The sequence below is a fragment of the Chlorocebus sabaeus genome, chromosome 3 (assembly GCF_047675955.1).
Source record: "Chlorocebus sabaeus isolate Y175 chromosome 3, mChlSab1.0.hap1, whole genome shotgun sequence".
Lineage (NCBI taxonomy): Eukaryota > Metazoa > Chordata > Mammalia > Primates > Cercopithecidae > Chlorocebus > Chlorocebus sabaeus.
Window position 1 is genome coordinate 27487355 of NC_132906.1, and position 23278 is coordinate 27510632.

Below are 23278 nucleotides of genomic sequence, written 5' to 3' on the forward strand. Positions count from 1 at the left end.
TATGAGAATTCGAACTGAGGGAAGGTGAAATGCTACCAGAGGAAACACTCTGATATGAGATTTGAGGCCTTCAAAATTGCTTTGCAGCATAAGCCACAGTGAGTCAGGAGTACCAGGGAGTGGATAGAATGTTCATTTGTTTAACTTAGACTTTTTAGTTCATCAATTATTTTGAAGGGTAGAACATTCTGTGGGCTATCTTTCTATTTGCTTCTGGGTGCAATCACAAAAAAAAGTCTCTCCTAGCTGAAATTACATGCAATAATAGCAAAGGGGTCTCTTTGTTGTAAACTGTTCACTAATTGAAGAACATTTGTGTACTTAACTATGTATAAGGCATCTCATTGTTCCATTTCAAATATAAATTAAAATATTTTTTTCACGTTTGTTATCCTGTTATGTTTTCTCTTTTACAAATTGTCTGTTCATATCTTTTTGTCTCTCTTTAGGCCTTATTCTTGTCAATTCATATGTGCTCTAATGAATTGAAATATTTTCTGTATATTAAACATTACTAACCTTTCCTTTGTCACACTGATTGAAAAATGATGTTTAGTTTGTTGTTTTGTCTTTAATTTTGTGAGCTTTAGAAAGTTAATATTGCCCTTCAAGCACCATCCCAACATCACATAAGAATTTTTTCATGTTATAAATTCTTTGTGGACATTTTTGATAACTGTTTTATTATGAGAAGGACCATAATTAATTCAAACATTCCCCTATTTTGGTCATTTAGGTTTTTGGGTTTTGGTTTTTTGTTTAACATTTTTGCTTGCTATTTTAAAGAATGCTGTGCATGCATGAGATTTCTTCTCTATATTTAGAATATTTTCCTAGAATGGATTCTCAGAAGAATTCTCAGTCTGTGGACAGGAACATTTTTAATGCATGGAAGAAGTATTTATTCCAGATAGAAAACTCTAGGCAATATTAGTTGTTCCCTGTAACATTTTTAAAAACAGCCATGGCACCATGGAGGACTCTTTGAGTATATAGTTTTAGCTCTGGGCTTTGGGATCACACTTCACAACACCAGTAATTCCACAAATGCATTCCCAGGAGCTGTGTTAGAGGCTGGGTAACTTTTTCTTGAAAAGGCCAGATAATAAATATTTTAGACTTTGCAGGCCATGTGGTGTCCATCACAGCTACTCAACTCTGTCACACGAAAGCACCCAAAGACTATATAAGTGAATGGGTGTGTGTGTCTGTGTTTCAGTAAAGGTTTATTTATGGACACTGAAATTTGAATTTCCTACAGTTTGATGTGTCACAAAACGTTCTTTTGATTTGTCCAATATTTTAAAATGTAAAACCCATTCTTAACCTGTGAGCTGTACATAGACTGGCAGTGGACTGGATTTGGCCTGTGGGTGGTAGTTTGCCAACCTTCAGGCTATATAATAGGTGACTTGGTAATAGACATTTATTATATTGAGGGTTCTAGATATACTGCAATGATAGGGTGGATTTTATCATGAAAACCCTAAATTCAGTATGTATCTCATAATTACCTTTCATATTTTGTATTTCAGCTGGAGTTAACCGAATTTCATATTGGCCTGCTGATCCAGAAATAAGTTTGCTTACAGAGGCTTCTAGTTCTGAAGATGCAAAGTTAGATGCCAAAGCAGTGGAAAGATTGAAGTCAAACAGTCGGGCCCATGTGTGTGTCTTACTTCAGCCTTTGGTGTGTTATATGGTGCAGTTTGTAGAGGAGACCTCTTACAAATGTGACTTTATTCAAAAAATTACAAAAACATTGCCGGATGCTAACACTGACTTTTATTATGAATGTAAACAAGAAAGAATAAAAGAATATGAAATGTTATTTTTGGTTTCAAATGAAGAAATGCATAAGCAAATACTGATGACTATAGGTTTGGAGAACCTGTGTGAAAATCCATACTTTAGCAATCTAAGGCAAAACATGAAAGACCTTATCCTACTTTTGGCCACAGTAGCTTCCAGTGTGCCGAACTTTAAACACTTCGGATTTTACTGTAGCAATCCAGAACAGATTAATGAAATTCACAATCAAAGTTTGCCACAGGAAATTGCAAGGCACTGCATGGTTCAGGCCAGGTTATTGGCATATCGAACTGGTGAGTTACATAGATCGTAAATTGGGGCTGATTGGTTGGGTTGTATTTGTCTCTAAAGTGTTCGTCTCATTTATAGTAGAGTTCATTTACTCAGTTACTAAAGTTTTGCTGTTCATACAGTATAGAGAAGTTAGTGAGTCCCTTAGGTAGACAACTCTTTCTCCCAGCAGTTTTGGGATTCCTTGTGGCTTTATATTCAGTACCACATTTCTACATCAGGGCCTCATTAATCTAGGCCCTTCTTTCTGCTTCTTGCTATTATGATTTCACTGTTCCTTGAGCCCTCCACTAAAGGTAGGACAAGAAGAGAAAGGAGAGGCCCAGTGCAGTGGTTCATGCCTGTAATTGCAACACTTTAGGAGGCTGAGACATGAGGATCGCTTGAGCTCAGGAGTTCAAGACCAGCATGGGCAACATAGCACGACCTCGACTCTAACAAAAAATACAAAAAAAATTAGCTGGGCATGGTTGTGTGTGGTGGTGCGTGCCTGTAGTCCCAGCTGCTTGGGAAGCTAAAGCAGGAAGATTGCTTGAGCCCAGTAGTTTGGGGTTGCAGTGAGCTATAATAGCACCACTGTACTCCAGCTCCAGAGACAGAGCAAGACTCTGTCTCCAAAAAAAGAAAAAGGAGAAAACCAAAATTACTCATTTTGTTAACTCTTCAATATTTTGATGTACTGAATACTTAACAAAAAGTTTTAAAAATCTTTAACATTAATTCAAAATAACTAATAGAATCAAGGTAAAGGAATGGTGATTATTGCAGATTCTTCCAGTTGCTGATATGTCTTCAATCAGCAAGTTGAGAAATCAAACGTTTTTACTGTATTCTATTAAGTTGTATATTTGGAAAAGGAAAATATTACTTGGAATTTTTCTTTGTTATGGTAAAAGACAGCATCTGTATTTCCAAACATGGAACAGTATTTTCACATCTTACCTGATGTAAGATTTCTCAGCGTAGAATCATGATCACTTTTTAAAATGCATCTTTGAAATAAACATAGGCAGGAGGAGCAGTAGAGTAAGATTTGTTTGGGGAGAGTACTGCAGTAGGATTTAAAAATTATCCCAAGAAAGAAGAGAAAGTCATCAGAAAGGGTCTCTACAGATGCTGCTGGTCTGCAGTAGTCAACAGAAGGGAGGTTCTCAGCTGGCAGCAAATCAGAATCACCATTGAAACATTTATAAAAAGTACAGATGCTCAGACCCCAACCCAGACCTATTAAACCAAGTCCCTAACCAAATATGGCCAAGGTCTATGTTTCTAGAAGTTCTGCAAGGTGTTCTGATGTTCAGCAGAGTTAATAATTGCTCAATTCTTATTAAAGATTTTGATTATGTAGGCACACATTATATGACCCCAAACAATTGCATTGTGTAAAAGTCTGGTTTCATGTAATTATCTTCTATTGTGGGTTATATATTTGTTTCTTTGCCAACTCCAGCTTTGTAAAGAATTTTTCTGTAAACCATTCAAAAAGACAGAAAACAAATGGGAACAGCTGTTGTAGCTATAATTCGCTAATTACCCTTCACTAATTAGAATTCAGCAGAACCCTGCCTGTGTTCCAGAGTAAGAGGGAGATGAGAATCTGCTGTTGTTTTACTGGATCTTAGTACCTCTTGCTCCTATACAACACCTTATCATACCAGCTATGATTCCAGTGTTTAAAGATGCAGTATGTATACATTTGCATTTATATTCTTTATTACTCTACTGTATAGTTATATTTTATATTATAAATATATCCACTATTGTGCAGAATTTTGTACATAAAGCCCTGCTTATGCACTTGATGGGCAATTTAAAAGATTTTTCAAGGTTAATTGTTGGTGATTTTTGTTGTTGTTGTTTACATGGAACTCAAATCCTGAATAGGGTGCAACTCCTCTGTCACTCACTGTACTCCACTGTGCACTCTTCCAGGGAAGAAACCATGTCTTAATCATTTTTGCCTTAGCACTAAACACAATGTGTGTTGAATGGATAAAACAAATCTTTTCATCCAAAGATAAAGGGTCCACAATCCCTTATGCAAAATTTTTGGAGCCAGATGAAAAGGAATTCAGAATTTTTCAGATTTTATTTTATTTTTTTGAGACAGGGTTTTACTCTGTTGCCCAGGTTGAGTGCAGTGGCACTCATGGCTCACTACAGCCCTCAACCTCTCAGCCTCAAGCAATCCTCCCACATTGGCCTCCTGAGTAGCTTGTACTACAGGTGAACACCACCATGTCCAGCCACTTTTTTATTTTTTGTAGAGATGTCTCACTGTGTTGCCCAGACTGGTCTCAAACTCCTTGGTGTAAGCAATCTTCCTGCCTCAACCTCCCAAAGTTCTGGGATTACAGGCATGAGCCACCATACCCAATCCAGATTTTTAAAAGGTAATATGGTACATATACTGTTATATAGAACTCCCAATGGGGTCTGGGACAGTACCCTGTAATCACATTAATGCATACAGAGTGAAAAAAGTAGGAATATTTTCTCTCAGCAGAATAATTGAGGGCTATAAATAACTCAGTTTGGGTCAGATTTGACCACAAAGTAAGTGCATCAAACTTCAAAAAAACTTGATGTAAGAGATTTCAAATCAGGGACTCTGGACCTGTAATTCTTCCTTGATGATAAATAATAACAATGACAGTTTATGGAACACCTACTATGTGTCAAGCACTGAGCTTGGTGATTTATATATGTATCTCATTTAACATTGAGGGTACTTCAGTAAGGTGGATATCCCTATGATACAGTGTGCTTCCAAAAAAAGCTTTAAATTTCACATTATTCAGTTTGGTTTGATGACCTCATTTCTCCCTAATTAATAGATGAAGATACCATTTCATTTAAAAATGTACATATGATTAAAATGAATTCCAAAACCTCTAACAACAGAGTTCTAAAATGAATTGAAAGTAGTTGCTTATAATTGCTTTTTGAATGATGAATAAAGAAGATCCATAGAGATGTCATGAAAAGTATGTTACTAGCCAGGTGTGGTGACTCCCGCCTGTAATACCAGCACTGAGAGACTGAGGCAGGAGGACTGCTTGAGGCCAGGAGTTCCAAAAGTATGTTTCTAGAATACCTGGAGGTAGCAAAAAAGTGGAAAGAATGTGTTTAGACTCTTGTGGGAAAAAGAGCAGGAGGAAGGCATCACGTCTTATCTGTCTGGTTTAAGTACTGAGTTGTGATCTCTTCATGTCTTGCTTTCTCATCAGATTAGGTGTTTTCCTAAGCTAAAGGTTATGCTTTCCTCCTGGACCACAGTGCTGATGATGAGAGTAGGCTGGAATAATCAAAAAAGTTAACTTTTAAAACAGAACTCAGTGGTTCTCAGATATGAGTATGCCTGAGAATCAAGGTGGAGCTCAGGAGAAATGCAGATTCCTAAGTCTTACCTGCCTCTCTCAGAGAGGTTGATTTAGGGGACTTCCATGGAAGCCAGGAGTTGCCTCTTTTTTTTTCTGTTTTTAATTTTAAAAACAAGCATCCAGTAATTTTGATGCAAGAGGTCTGTGGAGCACCTTGGACACTGACATGACCACAGGATTGGGAGCTGAAATAACCACACTTGTGTTCTAGAACAAAAAGTTCCCCTCTGATTTTCAGTGATCAAAGAGCCCCAGGAATTTGACTCAGTGATCATAAGTTGACCTTTCCTTCAAAGTTGTACAGAGAAAACCCTGTGAATGACTAGATCATAGGGAGCAATTTCTGTAAAAATTATAGACATGAAAAGATTTTTGAGAAATTACCTCATCTGTCACCAGCCTGGGTACTGGGTGACATCAAATCTGTTTTATATGGATGAAAATTTATTCCTATTTTAAAAGACAAGTCGTAAAGAATGTTCTGTTGATGTAACCAACCTTAGCTAGGCAGTGGAGCTGCATGCTGATGGAAAAATCACATTTTTGTTTCCCTTCTAACAAGGTTTAGTCTGTCCCCAGGCTGAAACAGAAAAAGTGGCTTCTGTGACTAAGAAACATAACATTAAAAACATGCAGTGTTGATGGTAGAAAAGGGGGCTCTTAATAGGGAGAATTTTTATTCTGGTTTTGTTTTTTCATTTTAGATTTATGCATAAATAAAACTTTAAAGATTTTGGTTTTGCAGGCAAATATAATCTTATGTTTATAACTTCTGCCACTTACCTTACAAATGAGCATAAAGCCATTGATTTGTATTCTTGCCCACTCATGTTAAACTCTAAAGGTCTAGGAAGGAACCCAATTTTGTTTACATCAAAATCCCTTTTCCCTCTACTCTATAGAAGGAAGTCATCCCCTGCACTCTGCCATTCAGCTTTGTTCATTTCCTTCAGAGCACAGCACATAAAGTACTGTTTGTTTCCTTGTTGCTGTTCTCCTTCACCATCCAACTGTAAGTCGTATGAGGAAGGGACTACAATTTCCCTCACCACTGCATCCTCAGTTCTCACAGTACTTGGAACATAAGAGGCATTCAATAAATGGAAATTTTTGTCAAGGATTTCTTTTTTTTTTTTTTTTTTTTTTTTTGAGATGGAGTCCTTCTCTGTCCCCCAGGCTGGAGTGAAGCGGTACGATCTTGACTCACTGCAACCTCCGCCTCCCAGGTTTAAGCAACTCTCCTGCCTCACCCTCCCAAGTAGCTGCAATTACAGGCATGCACCACCACACCTGGCTAATTTTTGTATTTTTAGGAGAGACGGGGTTTCACTATGTTGGCCAGGCTGTGTCAAGGAATTCTTTATGTCATGGTGCAAGGTGGAGGAAAGGCCAAGCAAGTTGGATCCGGAGGGCTAAGTTTTAGTATATTTATTTGCCTGTTTCTGCATCTAGAAATGGAAATTTTATCTCCTTTACCTTTAGGGTAAAAATGAGATCATGAATAAACATGTTTAACATAAATTATACAAATGCTTTGTGGTATAATTTTGAAAACCAGAGCTTGCTTAAATTTGAGATGGGAAATTTTATTAGAGTATCATAACTGTTTTAAAGTTAGCCTTTTAATAAGACATTCATTCTAGTTTTTAATGCAATTGTGGCACAAATTTTCTTTGTACCTTTACTGGAAAGTAGGTATTTAAAAATGTTATCATTGGAGGGATTCACTTTTAGGAAATTGTAGGGTGAAACCGCAGTTTCAGTTAATCCTCCCCAAAATGAAAATGCCCTAGGGTAAGTTCACAGATAATTGTTATTTTCTATGTGTAAATGTGCCACTTAACTACCTTAGTCGCTTATTAAGATTTTGATAAATACTATGGTTTTCCTAATTAGTGTAATTTGTCTTAGAAATTTGAAACTCAACATTGTATAGAAGGAAAAAGTAAATCCTTAATATGTAGAATTTCTATTTTTTTTTAATTTTCTGTTTCAGATTAATGGTTTTAAGAAGTACAGCTTTACTTTTGCAAAGGTTTTGGTTTTACAGGGAAATTATAATTTTATGTTTGTTTATAACTTCTGCTATTTGATTTAGAAATGGGCAAGATGTCATTAACTTGCATTCTTTTTCCCTCAAGGTAAACTGAAAGTCAGGGAAAGGACAACATTTTGTTTAAATCAGAATTCTCTTCATGTACTTTCTAGCAACAGATAGATAGATAGATCCATAAAGATTTATTTATGTTTGTATGAGAAGTTTGAACTTTTTTCTTAGTAAGAACATTTTCATAAGATATATTTTCCATGATTAGAGTATAAATAATACTGAGAAAAGACAAATTTGGTTGTTGTGAACAGTTATTACACAAAATCCATTAGTTCTGAAACCATTATTCAATTTTATCATCTATCAGAAGTAGTCGTTTAGAAACCGGCTTGTTAATGGAGAATCAATGAAGTTGCACTTAGTCCTGGCTACAGCTTTGAGGGAACTGACTGTGGACACTGCCATTTAGTGGCCTCCACATACGTATGTGTGACTGAGTTGGTAGTGACTCTTTCTAGTTATTTGGTACCTAGCTCCCATATTCCATACTTGAAAGTGTTTAATACTTTTCTGTAATTAGTGAAGATATCAAGGATTGCTGCTACATTTATGAAGTATGTTTCAATATTAGTTTTTATTATTTTTGGAAAAATATATTTCTAAAACTAACATCGTAATTTTTACTGAGCTAAATGCCATATATCTTTCAGAGGATCATAAAACAGGAGTTGGGGCAGTCATTTGGGCAGAAGGGAAATCTGTAAGTATGAAAACAATTCTTTAAATATTTAACCTGGATTTTGTTTAAACATAGTTCAGTCTTCGGTGCACTACAGGTTATTGACCATTAAGATTAATATTTTTGTAATGGTGCATTTATGAAGACCTATAAAGATTTGCTCATTCCCTCAACAATTTTCTAGATAGATGCATTCATTCAGCAAACATTTGTTAAACACTCTCTACAGGTTAGGCACTGTGCCACAGTGAACGCTGGGGATTAAAGATCACATTTTATGGCCTCATAGTTTAGTGATGGAGACGTAGAAGTAAAAAATAACTGATATGTAAGTGTAATTATAACTGGTATCATGAGAACATAGAGGAGGAACCTTTGCTTGGAAAAATGAGTAAATACTCGGTGAATATTATTAATGTTAATAATATTAATATTCTTGAAGAATAAGATAATTTCATCAGACAGAGCAAGTCAATAGGACCAGGAGGATAACATGAATATTCTTGGTGAATATTCTTTTTTTTTTTTTTTTTTTTTTTGAGACAGAGTTCCCCTCTGTCACCCAGGCTGGAGTGCAGTGGTGCAATCTTGGCTCACTGCAACCTCTGCCTCCTGGGTTCAAGTGATTCTTATGCCTCAGCCTCTTGAATAGCTGGGACTACAGGCATGTACCACCACTTTTGCCATGTTGACCAGGCTGGTCTTGAACTCCTGGCCTCAAGCAATCCACCCTCCTCTGCCTCCCAAAGTGCTGGGATTATAGGTGTGAGCCACCATGCCTGCCCTGAATATTCTTAATATTAATAATGTTAATGTTCTTGAAGATTAGGAGGATATAATCAGACAGAACAAGTTAATGGGACCAGGAGAATAACACACAGAGATTGCGGTGAGAGAGAGAATATGGGAAAATGCATTTGATTTGGCACATAGAGTAAGTAACAAATTGGACTGGACCATGAAGAACCCTATATCCCATGTAAAGATTTTGGACTTTATCCTGGCAGTGACATACTATAGAATAGCACTAACCAGTAGAGAGAAAAGGCAAGCTTCAAACTGAATTTTAAATTTTTAGGAGCCATATATATATATTTTTTGAGACGAGTCTCGCTCTGTCGCCAGGCTGGAGTGCAGTGGTGCAGTCTCGGCTCACTGCAACCTCTGCTTCCTGGGTTCAAGCAAATCTCCTGTCTCAGCCTCCCAAGTAGCTGTGACTACAGGCACGCGCCACCACGCCCAGCTAATTTTTGTATTTTTAGTAGAGATGGAGTTTCACCATGTTGTCTGGAATGGTCTCAATCTCTTGACTTCGTAATGCATCTGCCTTGGCCTCCCATAGTGCTGGAATTACAGGTGTGAGCCACCTTGCCTGGCTGGAGCCATATTTTTAAAAGGAAAACAGATGCATTAATTTTAAGAAAATATTTAATCATGTAATCAATAAAAATTACTAATGAAATATTCTGCATGTAAAAAATATTAAATATTCAAAATTCTATGTGTATTTTACACCTGCAGCACCTCTCAATCTAGACTAACCACATGTGGCTAGTGGCGACTGTATTGGACAGTGCAGTCCAAGAATATTGTAAGTGGAGAAATGATTTGAACAGATTTGCATTATAAATGAATGAAGTAGGGCTAGACAGGAAATAGGGAGATTAATAAAAGAGAGATGAGGACTTGGAGTTGTGGGGATGGGTTAGGAGGCTAGAATCAAGAGATATTTAGTAACTATATAGCTGACTGAAAGGTGAGCCTACATTTTGCCTCAAGGACTTCACAGAAAGTAATCTATTTGCTTTGATGCTTCACAAACTCCTCAAGTTCAACTCATCCAGTATCTTCCCTGCTAACCTTCTCCCTTGCTAGTGGTCACCATCTCATCTGTTACTGTACACATACGATCACCTAGCACAATGGATTCCACCTTCAAAATACCTCTTGACTCTACTTACCTCTACCCCAACTGTTAACTCCTACTAGAATACTAGGCTCCTCAGACAGAAATTCCATAGCACTCTGTACAACTTGTCTGTGACATTCATCACAGTTAAAGTTATCTGTCCAATTTCTTACCCTCCCCAGACTAGAAGGCTCATGAGGGTAGGGACTCTCTGTCTTGTTTACAGTTGTATTCCAGCACCTAGCATAGGTCTAGCCAGTGGTTGGAACTCTCATTTGTGTGTACATGAATGCTCGGCAGCCTTTTGGCTTAACATCTGGTTCTTAAAAATTTTGTGGAGAATGTCAGTTTCTAGTTATCTCTAGAGCAGGCCGGCAGGCAGCACGGTGAAATGGAAAGACACATGGCTTAGAGTCAAGTAACCTGGGCTTGAATTCTGACTATGTTACTTACTCATTTTGTGACCCTAGACAATTAGTCACTCTTGTCCTAAGTTTCCTTATCTGTAAACAGTAATATTAATAGTATCACTCTTTAGGTTGTTTCAAGAATTGATCAAATGAAATGACGCATATAAAACTCAGTATGGCTGGGCACAGTGGCTCATGCCTGTAATCCCAGCACTTTGGGAGGCTGGGGTGGGAGGATTGCTTGAGCTTAGGAGTCCAAGACAATCCTGGGCATCATGGTGAAACCCCATTGCTACAAAAAATGAAAAAATTAGCCAGGCATAGTGACATGCACCTGTGGTCCCAGCTACTTGGGAGGCTGAGGTGGGAGGATGACTTGAGCCCAGGAAGTCAAACCTGGGTGACAGAGCGAGACCCTGTCTCTAAATAAATAAATAAATAAATCAGCATGATGTTTGACATTTAGTAAATGTTCAAACAGATTTATTAATGAGATAATATTTTGTTTGCAGGCTTTTGTTTGCCTACTATTACATGATTTTTATGAAGCTGCTACAGTAATGAGTCTGTTGATATTATCATGAGTAATTATAACACATTGAAATTTATGAAGTTTATAGTATATTCCAAACTATTACACACACAATATTGATAAAATATTTCATTCTAATAATTGATAAAGCATTGATATTAACTACTATTTCTCTTTAAAAGAGAAGAAAGCCATTGAAGTAAGAAGTTCTATAATAATATGCATATAATAGAGGTTCAATAAATACTGAAGATGAAAATGCATTTTTTATTTTCCAACTAAATCACAATAGCACATTTTTAGCCCAACAACAGAAGTTTTCTGTTTAAAGTATTTAAAAGTTTTCAACTTGCTAACCAGTAGCATGGCACAGAGCACATAAGAAATTAACAATCACAGCCAGGCGCGGTGGCTCATGCCTGTAATCCCAGCACTTTGGGAGGCCGAGGAGGGTGGATCACCTGAGGTCGGGAGTTCGAAACCAGCCTGACCAACATGGAGAAACCCTGTCTCTACTAAAAAATACAAAAAAATTAGCCGAGCGTAGTGGCGCATGCCTGTAATCTCAGCTACTTGGGAGGCTGAGGGAGGAGAATCGCTTGAACCTGAGAGGCGGAGATTGCTGTGAGCCGAGATCACGCCATTGTACTCTAGCCTGGGCAACAAGAGTGAAACTCCGTCTCAAAAGAAAAAAAAACAAATTAACCATCACTTGTTGAGTACCTGCTATGTACAGAACACTTGAACATGTTGAAGGGATAGAAAAGAAATATGAAACATGGTTTCTGCTCTCCAGGATCTTATAATTTATTTGGGAAGTAATATCTGCATCAAATGAAATAATTTGTGAGTTACGTAAGATAGTATTTAATTAATTGCAAAGAACAAGGACTTCCTTAGGATTATAGATTAGAGAAGTGGTCAGCTTTCTTGGAATTTTGCTTTGACAAGACCACACTGCAGTAGGAGGATTTGATATTATATTTTTTGATAGTTTACTGTAGAAAATTGAATGAATATTCATTATACAAAGTATGAGGGCAAGCTTCAAAAATACATTGCAAAGTGCCTTTTCAGAATGTTGAAACTAACCATTGGTTTGCTCACTCTCGTAGAGAAGTTGTGATGGAACAGGTGCCATGTACTTTGTAGGATGTGGTTACAATGCTTTTCCTGTTGGATCTGAGTATGCTGACTTCCCACACATGGATGACAAGCAGAAAGACAGAGAAATACGGAAATTCAGATACATCATACATGCGGAACAGAATGCTTTGACATTTAGGTATGAAATCCTTCTTGGTGTACTTTTCCTTAAAATGTAGCAAGTGTTGGTTGAAATTAATTTTCTTATAATTGCAATTTATTTCCCTTTTCAAATTCCAAGAAAGTTTCCTTTCAGAAGTATAACTTTGGTAAGGCTTGGTCCTGCCGGACCTGAAGCTATGACCTGAACTGAGGTTAACGCCTCTGCAGGCCTTCCCATTTGTTGAGCATGTCTTTTTTTCCCTTCCCTCTCTCCAATATGAAACTGCTTGAAGTTTGTCCTTTGGGATCTTGCTCAGACTCTCATATTTCTGGATGTTAAGAGCTCCTTTGTCTTCTAAATCCGGAGCACACATTTATTAATACAGTTACATACCACATAAAGACATTTTGAGCAACAATGGACTACATGCACAATGTGTTCCCATAAGATTATAACAGAGCTGAAAAATTCCTGTTACTGAGTGAAGTAGCCATTGTAACATCACACGTTACCTTTTTTATGTTTAGATACACAAATGCTTACCATTGTGTTACAATGGCCTGCAGTATTCAGAATAGGACTTTATAATGAACCAAATTGCTTTAAAAGAACTTTTGTTAACGATTATAGCTGTCAATTTACATCATCGTCACAAAGACTTCTCAGCCTTTACCATTAAGGTTAAGGGATTAAAAAACTGTGTAAGACATGGCTCCTGTCCTTGGAGAGCTTCTAATGCAGTAGGGGATGTGAGATAGCATCCACCTCGTGCTGTGGATTCTGTAGGAGATGTAAAGTGCTGCGGGCATTCTGCTGCTGCTATGGACAAATGGGAGAGTGCAAGGGAAAGATTTTAGGGAAGAACTGGCATCTGAACTGAGCTTAAAGGATTCCTAGACTGGGGCATATGGAAGGGAAGGGAAGACCATTCTTGCTTCTAGCATAAGCAATGGTCTGGAAGTAGGAAAATCCGTGGTGTGTTTAGGAGCATGAATATTCCAGTTAGGTTGGAATGTGGACACAAGGGAAATGCAGCTCACAAGGACAGGCTGGGACTGGACTCGAGTTTATGCTTCATTTGGTAGGCAGTGGAGAAATGGAATGGCATTGACAGAGCCACACTCTGTAGATTATGTAGGTAGTATTGTTTGAACAGACTAGATGCACAGAATTCTGTTGCCCTAGTCCAGGTGAATGTAAGTAACAGTCTCAACAAGGAAGATGGATATGGAAGGCTGGCGGTAGAGGAATTGAAGATGGCTGGCTGAGAGCTGCCTAAGCCTCAGAACCCGGAAGCCAGTCCTTATAGCCCCAGATGAGGGCAGTCCTTAGTCCTGAACTACCCTCAGCATGCAAAATTTCACCCAAAATTTCCTCTGTTCTTTTCCTTGTCCTCTTCATTACAGATTTACTTGCTTCATTTTGTACAGAGGTGTGAATATGTCAAATAGAAACTTTTCTTTTTAAAATTATCCTATGATAGGGAAGGGGTAAGGGAACTATAAGTCAAAACAGAACTTAAATATTTAATTATTCATTTAGTGAACATTTATTGAATATCCAGTAGGTACCAGATAGGGCTGTGTCATTTGTCTAACAAGATGAGTTAGTGTCTAGTCAGACATGATTAACTCTTAAAGAAGGTATCAGTTTCAAATCTAATTCCAGTATTCTAAACACATACTTACTTAGAAAGCATTCGGGGATTTTTCTCTCTTTCTTTGATGTCTGTATCTTCCTGATTTCATCTATTTTGTAATCTGAAACTGAACCTCTTACTTAGAATCAATAAATTATTTTTAGTTATAATAATTGTCATGTTCAAGTTGTATCATAACAGTTTTGTAGGTTTACGTATTTTGAACATTCAGTAATTCAGTAAGTCTAAGGCTTGATGATCATTATTCATGTCATAAATCTGTTTTTAAAACAGCTCAATTTTAGTGTTTAAAGATTTTTCTAAAAAATAACTTTCCCTTTCAGAAACGACCTTTCTGATATTTTACAATTTTTTTTGTAGGTGTCAAGAAATAAAACCAGAAGAAAGAAGCATGATTTTTGTGACAAAGTGCCCATGTGATGAGTGTGTACCTTTAATTAAAGGTGCAGGCATAAAACAAATCTATGCAGGAGATGTAGATGTTGGAAAAAAGAAGGCAGACATCTCTTACATGAGGTTCGGGGAGCTTGCAGGTGTTAGCAAATTTACGGTAAGTAGATGCACATTTTTTTCAGGTGTATTTTGTATTATGTTGTTAGGTACCCTTTTGCAATATTGTAAGTTAATGCTTCCCACCCTTTTAAAGAGTTTCAACAAATTATTATTTATTATTATTATTTGTGAGAGAGTCTCTCTCTGTCGCCTAGGCTGGAGTGCCAGTGGCTCGATCTCGGCTCACCGCAACCTCTGCCTCCTGGGTTCAAGTGATTCTCCTGCCTCAGCTTCCCGAGTAGCTGGGATTACAGGCGCCCGCCATCATACCCGGCTAATTTTTGTATTTTTAGTAGAGACAGGATTTCGCCATGTTGGCCAGGCCAGTTTCGAACTCCTGAGCCCAGGTGATCTGCCCGCCTCGGTCTTCCAAAGTGTCGGGATTACAGGTGTAAGCCACCGCGCCAGGCCGAGTTTCAACAAATTATTATTATTGAGTTTATTTATATGTGCAAACCTTTACCTAACTGCAACTGTTCAGCTATGGATTCCTGCCTTATGAATTTACATCTCTGTAGAGAATTGAGCCAGTGGATCTTTTGGTGCCATCTGGTGGCTGATAAAAGAAAAGTACCTGACCTATCTCCTCCCTCTCATTTCTGGCTTGGAGTGGTGGATAGAGGTGAAAATACTTCAGCGGTCCCCACCCTTTTCGGCACGAGTGACCGGTTTTGTGGAAGACAGTTTTTCCACAGATGGGGAGATGGTTTGGGGATGAAACTATTCCACCTCAGATCATCAGGCACTAGATTCTATAAGGAGCACGCAGCCTTGATCCCTCAGGTGCGCAGTTCACAATAGGGTTCTGCTCCTATGAGAATCTAATTCCACCGCTCATCTGACAGGAGGTGGAGCTCAGGCGGTAATGCTCGCTAGCCTGCACTCACCTGCTGCCGTGCGGCCCAGTTCCTAACAGGCCACGGACCAGTACTGGTTGCTGCCAGAGGGTTGGGATCCCCTGCAATCGTTTAAAGGTCACCCCCACCCCCAAACAAAGGGAGGTGCGCACACACACACACACACACACACACACATTTCTCATGAGAAAAATCAGAAAAAAAAGAATATTTATTTGTTTGTTTTTTTATTTATGTATTTATTTTGAGATGGAGTTTCACTCATTGCCCAGGCTGGAGTGCAATGGCATGATCTCGGCTCACTGCAACCTCAGCCTCCTGGGTTCCAGCGATTCTCCTGCCTTGCTACCCCCGCCCCCCTCCACTCCCCAGTATCTGGGATTACAGACGTACGCTACCATGCTCAGCTAATTTTTTGTATTTTTAATAGAGACAGAGTTTAACCATGTTGGCCAGGCTACTCTTGAACTCCTGACGTCAGGCGATACACCGGCCTCGGCCTCCCAAAGTGCTGGGATTACAGGCATGAGCCACCACGACTGGCCCGAGAAAAAAAGAATTTCTTATCTGATATTTCCGAAAATGTACTGAGGTAGTTCATGGAAAACTCAATAACTTTTAACTCTTTATACCTCTTCACTATTTGGGTTTTGGTTTCTGTGGGGTTTTTTTTCTTCTTCTTTTGTTTTGGTTTTTGTTTTGAGACAGGGTCTCACTATCTCACCCAGGCTGGAGTGCGGTGGCGCCATCTTGGCAATCTCTATCTCCTGGGCTCAAGCGACCCGCCTGCCTCAGCCTCCCGAAGTGCTGGGATTACAAGCACGAGCCACTGTTCTCAGCCTATTTTGGTTTTCAAAAAAACTTTTTATTTGGAAAAAACCTTAAGCATACAGAAAAGTTATAAAAACACTACAAAGAAATTTTTTCCCAGAAGTTGTTGACATGATACCAGCTCACCCTTTATTTCCTCAAATAAGAAATAACCACATAACTACAATACTACCATAAAAATCAGGAAATTAACATTGATACATTACTGCCACTAATCTACAGATTCCAGTCAAGGTTCATCAGCTGCCCAAGAAATGTCTTGTATAGCGGGGTTCCCCAACCCCTGGGTACCGGTTAGGAAGCTTCTTCTGTATTTACAGTTGCTCCCCATTGCTCACCTTACTGCTTAAGCTCTGCCTCCTGTCAGATCAGCAGCAGCATTAGATTCTCATAGGAGTGTGAACCCTATTGTGAACTGCCCATGTGAGGGATCTAGGTTGTGCGCTCCTTATGAGAATCTAAAGCCTGATGATCCCCCACTCCTCGCCATCTGGTCTGTGGAAAAACTTCCATGAAACCGGTACCTGGTCCCTAGTTCCACAAAGGTTGGGGACTGCTTTTATACAGCAAAAGGATCCTGTCCAGAATTGTACATTGTTTCTGTGACATCCAATGATTTAATCCTGGCATTGAATGAGTTAATGTAACATTTAACTACTAGAATTTGCAGTGGGAAGAAAAAGGATGTAAAAGAACTGTTTATAAATTTCAGCTTTACATTCCTGCTATATACATCGGTTTGTGTCCAGGGTACCTAGAACATACATATATATGATTAACTTGGACATATAACATATAATTGTATATGTATATAATTTTAAATATAGAAACATACTATCCAGTGTCTGTCATGTGTATATGAAGTATCATAAGTTTTTACCATTTGTAATATTGTCATTTTTTTCTAATTATTTTATTTAAAGTTTATCACATTTTAAATAGAGAGGGGTGTTGACATGGCACTGAAAGAAGGCAGAGATGGGAAAGACCTTTTTTGTAAAACTCAATAAAAGCTTATATGCAATTATTCAGAGAAATCTCTACTTCTGTGTTTTTGTTTTCTGTCTCTTCATTCCTCCTGAAGAGTATGAAGAAATAGATTTTTCAAGTTCTCCTCATAAAGATTAAGTGACCTAGCTCTTCAGGACTATGAGTGATGGGTTATGGAGAATTCTGAAATATCTTGCTTACTGGTAGATTTTAATAGCTTTTCAATTGTAAAGAGAATGAAGAGATCAGAAGAACTTAAGATAGGGCAAGAGAAGCAGAAGGAGGCAGGAAGACTAAGGGGATATTCAGGGGCAGAGGTGGGAAAGGAAGCACCCAGTTGGGCCAGACCCTCCCGGGAGTACCCTCACTCAGGCACATGTTCCAAAGGCTGTTCATGGTTGTTCTCTGTTCTACCTCCAGTGAAGATAAACTGTCCATCTTCTCATCCTTCTCATCTGACCTGGCTGCAAATATTATGTAGATGGTTAGCTAGATACCTAGTTTTGTAAATGCCAGTAATTAACATGAACTAGAATTTGTTCTAAATCTGAATTTCAGCAATGATTATATTCTTCCTTTTAGATTGTCAAAAATAGTGTGTGTCAATAAATTTGGTATTTGTTTTTAAGATTAAGGTAAATTGAAATTAATTTTGAAAGATTTTTTCTTTCCTTTTTGATATGTTACCATAGACCTTGAGATAAGTAGTTCTATTCTGTGGTGTTGTCGCAAACCAGGCTAGGACTGGGCAACACTGTTTTCAAGAATAGATTTTTATCAATCTATATCCATGTCCACGTGCTCAATTCTTTGTTTTCTCTTTAGTATGTGTGGATTTTTCTCTGTTAGGTTATATTACTTATTTTTATTATGAAAGTAATATATGCTCATTGTAGAAGACTAGGAAAATAAAAAAGAATGTGTATTATCCCACAACTCATAGATACCACAATTAACATGTTGCTGTATTTTCTGTGTCACTAAAAGTTCTTTAAAAAATATTTTAAATAATTTAACACAATATTCCAACCCATAGGTCTAACTTATTTAACCATTCCCATGTTGTTGGGCACCTGGATTGTTTCTAAGTTTTTACAGTTATAAGAAGTCTTTTTATGAGTGTCTTGAAACATGAATTCATGGTTACTTGTTTTTACTTTGTCTCCCCAAATTAATAGGTTTTAGTGGTTTGATGTCTTTCAAAAAATGCCTCACTGTAAACATTTTTTGGTAATTTCTCATGTAGCTTCCTACCCTTTCTAAGTCTTCTCTCTTTCTTGGTACTAGCCTAAACCTCCCATTTCTATAAGTGACCAGCCAGTTCTGGATGTCCTCCCTTTCCAAGGACTTTTAATACATGGTAAAATGTTTGTCCTGTATCTCATCCCCCGTCAAGGCTCATGATGTTAACTAGTTAATCTGTTGAGTGAACTGATGCTTATGGAAGAGGCTCCCAGGTAATCCATATTTGTGTGTCACACATAAGCATCAGTTCACTCATCAGATTAACTGGTGCCCTAGCAGGGCCTTTTGGTTAAGTCATTAGTGATTCTGATAGAGATTCTAGCCAGCTGAGAAAAGAAGGGCTGTGCTATAAGATACCGATTACTCTCCATTTTTCTTTTCTGCTGCTCCAATATTCTATGTAATATCTGAGAATCTTCAGGCTTCCCTATTTATTCCTGAATGAGATGAAACATGGTAATCAGAGGAGATAAATGATATGATATAAAATGATATGATATGATGCAAGTAATAGTTTATGATATAACAACATTAAAAGGCAAAGTAATCCTGGTCATATTTTCTTTTCTTTTTTTCTTTCTTTCTTTCTTTTTTTTTTTTTTGTAAGACGGAGTCTCACTCTGTCTTCCAGGCTGGAGTACAGTGGCGTGATCTCAGCTCACTGCAAGCTCCACCCCCGGGTTCTTGCCATTCTCCTGCCTCAGCATCCCGAGTAGCTGGGACTACAGGCGTCCGCCACCACGCCCGGCTAATCTTTTGTATTTTTAGTAGAGATGGGGTTTCACCGTGTTAGCCAGGATGATCTTGATCTCCTGACCTTATGATCCGCCCACCTTGGCCTCCCAAAGTGCTGGGATCACAGGCGTGAGCCGCCGTGCCTGGCCTATCTTGGTCATATTTTCATTCTTTAATACCTAGGCCTTTTCTAGCTATTTTAAGATTATCTGGGACCTGGAGTTAGAATACAATGTGGTGTTAATTCCATAGTACTGGGCACAGGTTCTAATTCTATTGCCACCTGTAGTTAGTGTGTAACCTGAGACAAGTCACTCTAATCCTCTGGTCCTCTACTTACTTCCAATTAAAATGAATGTAAAGAATCTTCAACTTCTCTAAGAGTATTGATTCGGATCCCAGAAGTTACATCATTCAGGATCATTCAGTGTGGCATTATTAGGGCTTTGTTAATTTGAACATGCTAACTCCTTTTTCTTCTATTTTTTAAAAATTTTTTTTCGAGATGGAGGCTTGCTCTGTCACCCAGGCTGAAGTGGCACCATCTCAGCTCACTGCAACCTCCGCCTCCCGGGTTCAAGCAATTCTCTTACCTCAGCCTCCCGAGTAGCTGAGACTACAGGCATGTGCCACCATGCCTGGCTAATTTTTGTATTTTGATTAGAGACAGAGTTTCACCATGTTGGCCAGGTTGGTCTCGAGCTCCTCATCTCAGGTAATCCACCTACCTTGGCCTCCCAAAGTGCTGGGATTACAGGTGTGACCCACCCATGACTGGCCATTTTTCTTCCATTTTTAAGAAGTTATTTTGATATTTAAAATCAATGTGTGGGAATGCTATGTATTAAATCCTTTTTAAACAAGTAAGTAAGATGTTTGTGCACTCTTACAGTGGCAGCTGAATCCATCAGAAGCTTATGGTCTTGAACAAAATGAGCCTGAAAGGAGAGAAAGTAAGTATTTATGTATTGAGGTGAACTTTGTTGCTGAGGAGAAAGGATATACAGTCAATTTTAATGATCAGGTGATGAAAATTGTTGTGTTAATAGATGGAGCATATTATTTTTGAAGGTTAGATTTTTGCCATTCAATTTGTTCATAAACATTTGTGTGTCTACCATATGCTAGGTGCTATGGAAAGTGCCGATTAATAATTACTCCTATAGAATCTACAGGTTAATGGTTAATACAAATAATTATGCACAAATTGACGTTATAAATTAAATGCATATGAAACAGTAAATAACAATGCTCTTCTATAAAAAAACAAAAGCTTACTGGGAAGTGAGAAAGGAAAAATATGCATAATTAGTACAGATGGATCGGGACCAAATGATGAGGTATATACATTCTTCTAGAGTAAAGCCACATTTGCCCAGATTGGAAATGTTCTGGTTACTTGAATAATCTGATGAAGAATCATCACAGCTACCATAATGAATTACTAGTCTTTAAAGCTTTATTATTCGTATACTACTACAGATATTTTGAATGTAACGTAATCTTTGAGAAGTCTTACAGTTCCTTAGGCACATAATTTTAGACATGAGTGCTATATAATATTATTTCAAAATAGTAACTATAGGCCAGGCACGGTGGCTCACGCCTATAATCCCAGCATTTTGGGAAGCCAAGGCAGGTGGATCACTTGAAGTCAGGAGTTTGAGACCAGCTTGGCCAACATGGTGAAACCTCGTCCCTACTAAAAATACAAAAAATAGCCAGGCATCATGGCACATGCCTGTAATCCCAGCTACTTGGGAGTTTAAGGCAGGAGAATCACTTGAATCCAGGAGGTGGAGGTTGCAATGAGCCGAGATGGCACCACTGTACTCCAGCCTAGGCGACAGGGAAAACTCTATCTCTAAAAATAAAAATAAAAATAAAACAGTAACTATATTATCAAATTATTTGGATTTGAAGTAAATGGAAGTTTGCTGTAAGTTTTCTTGATAATAACAATTTTTTAACCTTGAAAAATCAAGAAATATAAAAGCCTTAGAATAATTTCTCTGTGAATATATTGATTTTCAGTGTTCTGAATTAGCTTTATTTGATTCAAATAGAAAATGTATTGTTTGCAATTTGGAAAAAAGTACATATCCACTGCATCTTTCTTTTTAAAAATTTATCAGCAAAAAAGGCCGTATCTATCTATCTATCTATGTATCTATCTATCTGTCTATCTATACATCTGGTTAAACAATGTATACTCAATGACAGTGTTTGAAGGGGCCAATGAATAATTTCCTATGTTAGGGAAAGGATACAAAAAGCACGAATCATAAAAAGGTTAATTTATCTATGTTACAATGAAAAACATCTGTTCATTAAAAGATATCACTAGGCCAGGCGCAGTGGCTCACGCCTGTAATCCCAGCACTTTGGAAGGCTGAGGTGGGTAAATTGCTTGAGGCCAGGAGTTTGAGACAGGCTGGGCAACATGGCAAAACCCTCTCTCTACAAAAAATACAAAAATTAGCCAATTGTGGTGGCACATGCCTGTGGTCCCAGCTACTCAGGAGGCTGAGATGGAAGGATCTCTTGAGCATGAAGAGGTTGAGGCTGCAGTGATCCATGCTTGTAACCACTGTACTCCAACCTTGGCAACAGAGTGAGACCTTGCCTTAAAAAAAAAAAAAAAAAAAAAGATATCACTAAAAGAGTGCAAAGGCAAGCCATGGAATATGAGAAGATATTTGCCACTTATAATCAACCAAAGGGCTTGTATCTAGGATTTATTATTCCTAGATCACTAAGGAAAAGGAAGACATGCTGTGGTTAAAGCCCCAAGATTGGAAGGAGGGGACAAAACGAAGGCTTCTGGTTTGCTGGCAGTGTTTTATTTATTGACCCAGATGATGGTTACATATGTTCGCTTTGTGGCAGTTCAACTGAACGGTTAAGTTTATGTTTATGCATTTTTGAACAAGTGTTTTATCTCAATAAACAATACCCCTATTTCCTTTTTAATTATATAATAGTTTTACTGATATGTAATTCATCTATCATAAAATTGCTTTTTAGTAGATTCACGGAGCTGTACAGGCATCACTACAACATAATTTCAGAACATTTTCATGATCTAAGAAAGAAGTCTCATGCCCATTTGCAGTCACTTCTCATTCTCCCCTCCCCCTAGCCCTAGGCAACCACTCTTTCAGTTTTTATGGATTAGTCTATTCTGGCCATTTCGTATAAATGGAATCATACAGTATGTAATTCCTTTCCAATTTTTGATTCAGTTGAGAAATAGACACTAGAATCAACAGATGAAAGTTACAACACCAGCTTTGTTGTTAGACTAGGGCTTGACCTTTGGGTAAATCAGTCTGTCTAACTCCAGAGGGGGGACTTGCTGCTGGATGCTTTCTCAGTGCCAGTAGCAGGGACAAACAGAAGGAAGGCAGGCAGTGTGACTGACAACTCTCAGGTGCCCTTCCACTTCGTACAGATGGAACCCAGGTAACCCACAACAAGCATTCTTTTTAAATAGTCATGGGGCTTTCAAGAAAATAAGGGAAATATTCTCCTAAGAACAAAATAGAGATAAGAAGACATTTTGCTAGAATCTGAGGAGCAATAGTAAGTCAACACAATAGCCAGAGCTATCCTGAGGACAAATATCCATATAAGCTGGGATCTAAGAGCAGGTCTGGGTCTGCTGCAAGGTGAGTGAACTGAACTTAGTTCACCCAATCAACACATGAAAAGATGATTAAACTTAGTAGTAGTCAGAGAATGCAAATTAAGATTGCATTAAAGTAGTGCTTTTTTTTTTTTTTTTTTGTGACGGAGTCTCACTCTGTCACCCAAGCTGGAGTCCTGTGGCGTGATCCCGGTTCACTGCACCCTCCACCTCCCAGGTTCAAGTGATTCTCCTGCCTCAGCCTCCCAAGTAGCTGGGATTACAGGCGTGGACCACCACGCCCAGCTAATTTTGTATTTTTAGTAGAGATGAGGTTTCACCATGTTGGCTAGGCTGGTCTCAAACTCCGGGCCTCAGGTGATCTGCCCACCTTGGCCTCCCAAA

The 23278-nt window shown here is 38.2% G+C and overlaps 1 protein-coding gene across 1 annotated transcript in view; it reads left to right on the forward strand.

The window, feature by feature from the left end:
- CDADC1 (cytidine and dCMP deaminase domain containing 1) overlaps positions 1–23278 on the forward strand; it is a 44856-nt gene that overhangs the window by 18006 nt on the left and 3572 nt on the right. The window contains exons 5-9 of the mRNA XM_007960389.3: positions 1536–2105; positions 8247–8296; positions 12242–12411; positions 14396–14585; positions 20138–20198. Of these exons, the coding sequence (XP_007958580.1) occupies positions 1536–2105; positions 8247–8296; positions 12242–12411; positions 14396–14585; positions 20138–20198 (1041 nt within the window). The remainder of the gene's footprint in view (positions 1–1535; positions 2106–8246; positions 8297–12241; positions 12412–14395; positions 14586–20137; positions 20199–23278) is intronic.